The 10,463-nt window shown below is 40.7% G+C and overlaps 1 protein-coding gene across 8 annotated transcripts in view; it reads right to left on the reverse strand.

Annotated features, from left to right (window-relative positions):
• LOC124055432 (gamma-aminobutyric acid receptor subunit gamma-3-like) overlaps nucleotides 1–7,958 on the reverse strand; it is a 93,906-nt gene extending 85,948 nt beyond the window's left edge. For 4 of the 8 annotated variants that reach the window (XR_006842640.1, XR_006842639.1, XR_006842641.1 and 1 more), the window contains exons 1-2: nucleotides 7,536–7,955; nucleotides 6,935–7,086 (exon numbers count right to left, since the gene is read on the reverse strand). Coding sequence is in view for 3 of the 8 variants with exons in the window: in XM_046382284.1 (XP_046238240.1) it covers nucleotides 6,935–7,086; nucleotides 7,536–7,591 (208 nt within the window). In the remaining 5 variants the exon portion in view is untranslated. Of the gene's footprint in view, nucleotides 1–739; nucleotides 916–1,603; nucleotides 1,696–1,838; nucleotides 2,129–6,934; nucleotides 7,087–7,535 lie in introns of those variants that run through there. The other 4 variants (XR_006842642.1, XM_046382283.1, XM_046382288.1 and 1 more) reach the window with 4 other exon arrangements.
• Nucleotides 7,959–10,463: the final 2,505 nt, after the last annotated feature.

The raw sequence follows: 10,463 nt of genomic DNA on the forward strand, positions 1-10,463 counted from the left end.
TCCTCAGCTGGTGTTGCTTTAGAGATAAAGCAAAAAAAAAAGCAGGGTAAAATACTAACAAACAGTCTATTTATTGCTTAACTGATGGGAAATAACACAATTTTCCTGACTATGAATTTGTAACTGTTACAATTAAAATGTTTCTAGTCTCTAAATATGAATATTCTGGTTTCTCAATGTTTTATGATAGGAAAACATCTCTGGCTTTTGAACTACTGGTCAGGAAAACACTATTTCTGTTAAGAATAAACATGCTGTTTTGATTACTGAATTCATCTGAAACTGGCCTAGAAATAAACTTAAGTCACATAACATACTATTGGGTGTTTAATAACATTTCTGCAGATGCCAGCCCTGTTGAGATTTTATGAACCTGCCTGTAAGATAACTCAAAAACTACTTGGTTATCATCATTCCTCACTTTTGTCAGCGTATGGTGGTATGTTTTTGGAAGTGGGACACAAAAATTGTCTCTGTGATAATCAACAGGACTTTTATTACTTCGAGAACAAGTAATACAAACATCAGGTGACATCTAGTTAGTACAAACATCAAGTGACATCTAGTTGACATAAATGCACAGTCAAGATATTTGCATGAACAACCCGTGTTGTGAAATGTCAGAGAGGGGTAGAAAACAGAACAAACACTTGATATTTTTGTTAACAGTGGAAATATTTTCATTACTAATTATCTTGTATTGATTCCCAGTGTGAAATTAACCATGAATAATAATAATCAGTTTGTTTTCTTAATTATGACCAATTGAGAACTTGAATATATGAAAAAAATAAAATGCACATTGCTAAAAGTCACTTCATGCCAAAAATGAACACACATTCTATTTCTAAAAAAGAGAGTGATATATTCGGCCATTTGCTCATCAGTCATAATGGAAATCACTGCCTTGTCAACCTGCAAACAGAAAACAGAAAATATTAGAAGAAATACTTAAAATGTTTACTTTGAACATGCATTATAAATGAAAAGAAGGAGAGCAAGAGAGCTGGTTTACTTCACACAAAATCCGAAAACGTGGATTTGTTTAGGACTGGTCAACGTTAGGGTGTTAATAAACTAGTGCAAACAGACATCGAAAAGTTTTCTGCTCACTGCTCACATTAAAGTGTGATCACTAGCAAGATTTGCTTTACTAAACTCTGTTCTGTGCATAACTTTTACGTTTAGCCATCACTGGGACTAGCAAGATCAAAGTCTACCTCTTAAAGCCATTTGAGGCACAAACTGTGTCACACCACGCTTATTATTTTCTCTTAATATTTGCAGTCAGTGATAAATCCTCGGTACGGAATATTTGTACACCTTTCAAAAGTACGGTTTCGAGATAGAAGTATTCAACTAGACCAGCCTCTCCAGTGTTTCTTGCCATGGCGTCCACAGTTACCATAGTGACCAATATTGTGGCGTAAAAAGGCTCGCAGCTCGATTTACGGCAAAGTGTGCAACATATCAACGTCTGTAACATAGCGAGCGCTAACATTACAGCTAGCGTACTATTAATGCTAACTCCACTTTTCCCCAAGTTAGTTTCTAAGCTCTGTTACGCTGACTTATTACGTTACTGAATGAATTCTATGCCCACCTTGTCTCTTTTCATGTTCATGATGTCCGTTGAGGGACCTCTCTTGACCGCTGGAACTGTTCCAAATCCTCCTCCATGACTCTCTCTATTTGCTGATTCCCAAATGACCAAGCGACCACACGATGAACAGTTTTCTTCCGTTTTTTCCTTCCTTATATATATCTTTTTCTTTCTATGTCCCTTTAGGAGCTGCGTAATATTGAGACAAAACATGGTTTGAAAGCTGAACGCTTACCTGTTTCAACTTTCGCCGGGATACAAACACCCTAAGTTTCAGCAGTCACTTCTTGCTGCTCGGCCACAGCATGTTGGAAGTCCTGGTCCAGAACACGGAGTGTTTAGGTGTTTTCTTGTTCAAACTGTGTCTGAGATACAGTTAATTGAACGCCATTACTGGTGGTAATAGTTTCCGGTAATAGCACGCGGGCTCCTGTCACCTGAACGGATGTGACGTAGGGCCAAGGCAAGACAAGACAACTTTATTTGTAAAGCCCATTTTTACAAGCAGTTTGTCTCAAAGGGCTGTATATAACATCATAGCAACATCCTCTGCCCTTCGACCCTCACATCGACTAAGGAAAAACTCCTTTAACAGGAAAAATGGGAGAAACCGAGGAGGGATCCCTCACTCAGGACGGGTAGACGTGCAATGGATGTTGTACAGGCACGAAAGCAGTTAACAACATGAGAACAACATTACTAAAAAGACAAATAAAACAAAATCTCAACTCATAAAAATTTTAAATTGGCATTGACTCCTAGAAAATGTTGCCATCGAGCTGCGAGTTGTTCAGTTTTGTCACACAAAAGTGGAGTTATTGTCAACCAATGTACATTTAACAGAAAAGCTTGACCAATCATATGCAAAGTTGAGGTCATGCACCAAAATGGGACTTTAGAGAAGCCAGTAAATAATCCTACTTTTACATGTAGCCATTTCAGATCTTGAAACTAATCATTTTTGTAAATGTACTTGTAAGTGTTCTTGACTACAAAGAAGTGTGCTGTTTCCATCTTTGTCAATGTGCCTCGAGGGGAGGCTTGAGATTTTGAAAAAAAATCTAATTTTGAACACATACATGTCACAGTTTCCCAGTCTCTACTCTAAACTTGCCAAAGAAGTGAGCTTCACTATAAAATGCAAATACGTTTCTGACCCTTAAATTAATGGCCAATTAATACAGAAATCTCAAAAATACTTAAAACAACAGCATGTAGTCCGGTTCCACAGCTAGCAGCATAGAAGCAGCAGAAATAGAGAAAGGAGGCAAATGGAAAAAACATTGTTTGATGTTGTGTGTGTGTGTGTGTGTGTGTGTGAGAAGAGGATGACTTTGATTTTGACAAAATCCAGGTGTATCTCAGAAATGCGACAGACCGTTTTAAGTGTAGTAGCTGACTGTGAGTGTACTTGTTGTGTGTGTGTGTGTGTGTTTCACAGAGATTCATTGTAGCAGTTCTCAGCTGAACCCACTCTTTTTTACGATGTCTCAAATGTCCCAGATCTGTCTTTGACTCAGCGTCATTGTCGAGTGCGTTTCTTTGTGTGTGTATTTCTAATTATATGTGTGTGTGTGCCATACACTGCCTCACATTATCCTGCAAAGGCATTAACTTTTCATGGATGACACTGAGGTTTGTCAACTGGAGCTCATCAAAATTTCATCCTTAATTATGGCAGCAGAGCTGGAGGGAGTTTCCCCCATCCCAGAGGTGAGTTACCACACTGAACTCAGCGAGTGACCAGTCGAGGTGAAACAAAATAAAAAAAATCAATTCCTACCAAGTTATTGACTAGGAAGTCTGAGTGCTCGGTCATTTTAAATACCCCAAGAACACAAATAAACACAGTTAATGATCTGGAGATAAGTGTTCCCACCAGTATCTTTCCACAAAGTCTTTTGAAACTTCATCTCGAGCGTAACGCCACTAAAACTCACAAACTGAGACCGTCACAAATGAAAGTCCGTCAGGCTTGGCGGTGGCAACTTCAATATCCACAGCGTCGTCTCAGACTGGGTCTTAATAAACTTTCAAATGACTTCGAACCCATGAGTCCTCTGGCTCGGAGACAGTTCTACTAAACATCCTGTTTAAAAAACACACTTCTAATTAGAAAACAGAGGTTTGATAATGTCACTTTGTCAGTCTGTGCTATTCAATTTAATACACTTTACTTTTTCCAACATGTCCTCACATCTAAACGACTGAGTAGATCAACTGCCATTGACTCCCAAAATGGCACCAGTGACAGGCCTGCTGGACCTTTGCCATGAAGTGATTTGGTTAGGTTTAGGTAACAAAATGACTTCAGTAGGCTTATGAAAAGATCATGCTATGGGTGAAAATATGCATCTAAAGGCTATATCTAGTTTTTTTTTTTTAATTATTTACACAAGTCTTCGACAATAAGTCCCACTTTTTAAATCAAATTTTAGACTAACACTTAAGGCCATTTGTAAAAAGCTTTCTGCATATGTGCACAGTCTTCTTCAGCAAGCGTTGTGGTGCATGTATACCAGAATGTGCAAGGATATAAGTGATAAGGAGGGAGGAAAATGACACAGTGGGCTGCAGGAAACAGCAACTACAGCATCTTAAAAGTTATGGAGCACACAGTGTTTATTCCAAAATGTAGAGTAGAGCAATCCCCGAATGATTTCTACATATCAGATCAACTATTCCTCTGATTTTGCAAGCACATTGCTGATTGTGAGTGCAAAATCCCAGTCCAGAGAAAAGACTCATGGGGGGAAAAAGTTAAGAAGGAAGAAATAAATTGGAATAAAAGACACAAAACAGGTCCTATATCTCTGACAAAAGAGATACCACATGACACCATTTAAGCTATCTGTACAACAAGGCTGGTCAACGTTCAGAGCTTCTAGAGTGCAGCTGTCTGCTTTTACACATTCTGTCAAATATAGAGCCATAACATCTGGCTCTCACCACCATCATATAAAATGCATGGGATAATCACCAGTCTCACACTCCTGCATGTTCAGATTCTGATCAAGACAGGTTTGATTTTCTCCAATTGACAGTACCAAGAAATGGGAGTTTGGTAATGGCTACACACTCAACACAGGGAACCTTTCCAGTCACCAGCTCACCAATGGATCAACCCAGTAACCATTTGATTAGCAGCAAGCCTCCTTTCCTCTCTGAAGAGCACCATTCCTCCCCAAGAAGCCTGGAGCTTTGATTGCATCGTAAGTGCAATCAGAGAAACTGCCACCCTCTACCTCTCACACACAGGCCATCTTATATGCACAGTATGTCAGCCCTGCAATCTCCCATAGAGGTAAGGTGGGACAGATACCCACCCAAATGTAGCTCAGCCTGAGGCCAACACTTTTGGCAATCTTCGGGGAGTTCAGTTCAACTTTGCGCTGAATCATAGACATTTTGGCAATACAATAAGGAGGCCCATGTGAGGAACTCTTCATTAGTTTGAAGCCAAACTGATTTGCTGAGAATGGAAAACAGATTTGTTCTCATTCAACGTTCTTGCCCCAGTATTTATCTGTGATCTGACTTTTGTTAAAAGAATAAAGACACAATCCCTAAAAATGTCTCTGTCCTGTGAAAAACATGTCAAACGTTTGGAGAAACGTTGCAAGTTGTGACATGTGACATCACATTTCCATTAAAAAAGCAGGAAATGAAGTCACACACTAGTAGTTCTGCTAGCAAAACTCTGTCATAGTCTCCTGCTGTTAAACCGCAACAACAATGAAGTTCTGATCTCTGAACCAAACCTTCTAACTCAAAGTTGGTCTTCAGTTGGTCATTTCTGATTCCCAGTTGAACTTTGAGAAAAATCTCCAGTCTCTTTTTCTTTCCTGCAAAGAAAATTGGCAAACTGTGCTCCCTGTTGTGAACAATTCACCCACTGTTTTGTCTCTTTGTGTCTTGACTATTGTTATCTTCTCTCTACAACTGACTCAAAACTTCTAATGCAAGATCACTAACAAAGGCTCCACAGCGTTCTCATATTATCCCAGTGCTGGATTCCTCAATTTAATAAATAATAAATCAATTCATTCTCAAAGGAATTCAATTGATGATTCTTTCCCCTAATTTGTCCTTATTCATGTAAATTGTTGCTTGTGTTTATTTTAATTGCCTATGTGTAACTGAGGCACTTTGAAAAGTTGGTGTTGAAAAGCTCTTAAATCCTCAGTTTTTCAAATGTGAGGATTTGCTTTTTTCCTTTGTCCTTTATGATAGTAAAGTAGATATCAGTGGGTTTGGGACTGTTAACATCTGAAAATGTCTTGCTAGAATTTTTCATCACATTGCTTTATAGAGAAAACAATCAATTAATGGAGAAAACTATGAGCAGATGAATCAATAATGAAAACAACCTGAAGCTGCAGCTGTAGTTTATGCAAGATCATCCTGCAGATACTGAAACCTTGCATTTTTTCAGTAAACACACAACATTGTTAACAAGCTGAGACCTGGGGTCATGATTACAGTCTCATGCTGTGCAGCCGAACATTGTTCAAAGTGTCCAAAGATAACAAACATGTCTGCCAGTATTTTTACAGAAATGTGGGTAAAAATTGGTGGAAAACACATGCAGGATGTTGTTATTGGATGGAACAGTGCAGGAAAAAAAAAGAAAAAATGAGTTTTGAGTGTGAGCCCTTCCTTCCTGTGAACATCACAAAGCTTTAGTGGAGATCTGGAACAAGCTGATATACATCCTACACTAGTTTCAGAACCTCGGACAGCACCGCTCTCAGCCACTAAAAATCAGCACCTTGGGCAGAGCCACGAACGCTGAACTGCACTCAGCTTTCAGGCCATCACACAAGCTTTGAAGATCCCCTCCATACAGGTTTTACTGTGTATATAAAATCTCTCCTCTGAAGAATAATATAAGTCTGACATGCTTTTTCCAACAATAATTTCACTTGTTCAATCCTTAAAATGGCACCTCGTCCTTTCACCTTTCAAGAAAGTGACTTCAGGACATAAGATGTCTCCTACTTCACTGTAAAGTCTCTGAATTCTCAGTGTATGTGCTCAGGAGGCTTCAGGTTCCCCATCGCACTCGTGTGAGTTGAATATTGAACCAGGATTGGCTCCCAAACTATTAGGTGATGTCACAGATCACACTCGCAAGCTCCACCTCTTTAAAATGGGATTTTCACTGGGCACACACACACATATCCACCTTCAGCAGATGAATGTGAACACAGCCTACCAGTATCAGAGTCTGCACATGCATCATTCTTAAGCTAAGACAAAAACAAAAACACAGAGAGGAGATGAGGGTGGGAGAGGGACCTCAAACTGATCAGCGTGATCCAATCTTACCTCCAATGTCCGGCCGCAGCGTCTTGTCATATTCCTTAAGCAAATTGTTCAGTATAAGTGTGGCATCCTCCTGGTGCGACCTGGGAACCAGCATTTGATTGACGGTGGTATCGTGGTGATCTTCATAGTCGCCATATTCCAGTAGATCAGAACTGAGGAGTGGAGGTGGAATAACAAAAAGAAGGAAAGAGAAAAAGAAAACAAGAGGATGGAGGATGGGGTGGTCGTTAATCATGTTGATTAATAGCTTCAATTATCATCAAAACTTTGCAGCGAAACGTCTGCTAACATATTCATGTTGTTTAAATGCAGCCTGTGAACGATTGCCAGACCTAGACTCTGGATTTGGGCACAGCAGTACATGGTTGCTGTTATTTATGTCTCTGTATGTGTGAGCGTGCGTGTGTCTGTGTGCACGCGCGCGGGGAAAGCCCTGAGAGGGAGAAAAAAAACACTACATGCATTATCAGCCACATTCATTCACACAAAATGCGCACTCGCCATTGTATCCCACAATAGTCGCGTGTGAACTTTTGAAGCTTCAAATGAAACACCTCTCAGCTGTTGATCATGCGAACAAAATGAGACAAATCCGACTCACCGAGCACCTTGAATGAGCAGAAGTGTGAAGAGGATGACCACAAACTTGATTGTCATTTTCCCATGCGCGGATCACCTCTGATTACAGAAACTGCTGGAGGACGGAGAGTCCGGCGGTTGTGCTGCTGCCAGTACAATCTAGGTGTGTGACCATCAATCCGTGCTCTGAACTTCCTCATCCGCCCACACACTTTCTTCTGCGTGTCATCTGCGACCACACAGCGGTCTCCCCCCCCAACTTTCCCACCTCTCCGAGCTCCTCGCAGGGGTTCCTCCGGGACGCACCTCGACGATCAATCAGTGTGATCAGTCCAGCGGAGGGGGAGTCGAATCGACCTGATCCGGCAGCGCCCTCCTCCCTTCTCTAACGCATGTGTGGGCAACAGAGTGGATGGGTGACGCTGTCTGCTGCTGCTGCTGCTGCTGATGGTGGTGGTGGTGGTGGTGGTGAACCTTAGGAGATGAGCATCTTGTGTGACTCATACACAGGCACCAGGCAACTCACAGTACCTGGAGCACAACTGCAATTAAATTATCCAGATGAAAAACAGAGAGCTTTATTATTTTGGTGTGAAGGCTTATTTAATTATCTTTTGTGCATGTTTAAACATTTGTATCAATGAGGATGCGTCTCTGGAATTTAATTTGATAATTAGATAAGGGTTAAACAGTGCAGAAACAGGAGGTAGAGTTTTAGGTAGAGTGGTTTATTTACCCCCACCCACCACCCCTTTACCCTTGTTTCCAATCTGCTGCACCACGCAGATTATAAAACAGCATCAAATATGAACATAAAGTCACCAAAAAACGGCAGGATATCAGGTTACTAAGTGTCTACTTGTTTTTTTTTCTATTGCTGTTTGCTGTTATTTCCCCGATCACGATCGCCACTGGAAGTCACACTGAGGCTTTACACGCCCGTTTACACCACAGAGTCACAGCAAGCTCTTTTTAACACTCAGAATAAGTCATTTCTCAATAGGGGCACAAAACTCAGCAGGGCAACCCGGCGTTCAGCCTACAAACTTGGGAGGCTTTTTCATCCACAACGCGCTGCCTTTGTGAGAGGAGAGGCTTCACTGCCCCCTGGTGGCCGGTCATGCAAAAGTAAAACAGGCGGGGATGTCAGGTTCACATTGTAATGCTGCAGCTGGCTAATTAATGTCTGGACCAGCACTGACCCGCATTAATGACCAACATTTTCTGCTTATTAATGCTGATGCTTACTAAAAGCTCCCATGAAGTTGTGATTTGTTATAGTTATAAGAACATGCTCAGATTCTTCACTGAAGTAGGAGTCGCAATATAACACTGTACAAATACTCCAGTACAAGTAAAAGTCCTGCATTCACTGAGAGTAAAGAAGAATTATCAGTACTTAAGGTCTCATGTTAAAGTACTCATTCTGCAGGAAAATTGGCCCTGTGTACTGTACAACCCCACTTTGAAAGGTGACTAGATAAAGGTATTGGAATAGAAAGAGGGCTCCATAAAACACCACAAAATGATATATTGGGGCAGTTTTTGAGTGAACATACTTTGTTGCATTCCACCGCTGCCAATACTACCTCTCTAAACACCTGATGATTTGGCTTTGAAAGTGAGCAATTCCCTCTGTGAATGTCTTGTGTTCTTGTTATCTTTCCTCAATAAAATCTAAGAAATGAAATGCTGTCATCAATAAAAACCTGGCAGCTAATTGTTCACAAGGCACAGTGTTGAAAATAATAACAGCTTCTCTAAAGCCACTCTAAATGACAGATAGGGATTGGCAGAACTTCAGTTGAATTCTCAAATCAGTCTTCTCTGGGGAAAGTACAGACGGCGGAGCTTTCACAAAAGCAGAGAGAGAAAAAGATTTTTTACAGACATGCGATCACTAAAAATTGGAGCAGACAGACGCCATCTCCATCAAATTGTTGTCACAAATATCCCTCAGATCAATATAATCAAGAACTGTAGTTAGATTGTCCTCTTGTAGCAGTTATGATTATGATTTAATGATGCCATATATTAGCTATAACAGTTTCTATGCAGAGGGAACCTATAATACATAGCAACTTTGCTTCCCATTTAATAATAAATTATGAATGCAATCTGTGTTTGTCCTTTTTATTATTAGATCATTTTAAGTATAATACATAAAACAAATACAGTACAGAAAACAAGGAATGAATAAGACAAAAACGTAAGTCCAGCTATAGCTACAATGGCTTTGCTGCATTTTTGCAAAATTTAAGCAAAGGTCTCAGTTTGATGTTGCCCCCTACATAATAATCAGAGACAGAGTTTTTTACTGAGGCTCGAAAACAAGAGAAACTCCATGCATGTGATGTAATGGCTGTCTATAGCCCTCCTGCGTGGGTACCGTTGCTATCGTAGCCCTGCATGAGTCCCTTTAAGCTGAGTGCTGTATATGCATTACATTCCCCTGTTGAGAGACCCGAGTTCAAAACTCCAGTCAGCTTCACTGCCCGTGAGCTAGATTTGAATAAAGTACATATAATCAATCCTAAATCTACGCCTAACAGGCACCAGCCACAGCTGTCCAGTCACCACAGAGGTGAAAACAAGCGTTTGTCATCGGCTGGGCCAGTAAGGGCTTAAATTGGAGTGAAGCGCTTTGCTGTAAAGGCCCCCCTGAATGGGTGAAAGCAACTTAGGCTGAACTAAATCCCTTTTCTAACAGATGTATGGCAGATGAGTCAGTCACAGTGGCTGAAGGAAGGAAGGAGTGGCAATAGAGAGAGAGAAGGGATGGACAGATGGATGGATGGATGGATGGAAATGGGCACTCATGTCTTTCACGCCCAGAAAAACACGGTGAACATCTTCGGACCCGTGATGTACCGATTGTTGGTTGTTGTGAATTCAGTGATTTTGCAAATAATTGTTTGTGGTCTACAGCATTACGTTCAACAATTGGGCA

Source organism: Scatophagus argus, chromosome 24 (assembly GCF_020382885.2).
Source record: "Scatophagus argus isolate fScaArg1 chromosome 24, fScaArg1.pri, whole genome shotgun sequence".
NCBI lineage: Eukaryota > Metazoa > Chordata > Actinopteri > Scatophagidae > Scatophagus > Scatophagus argus.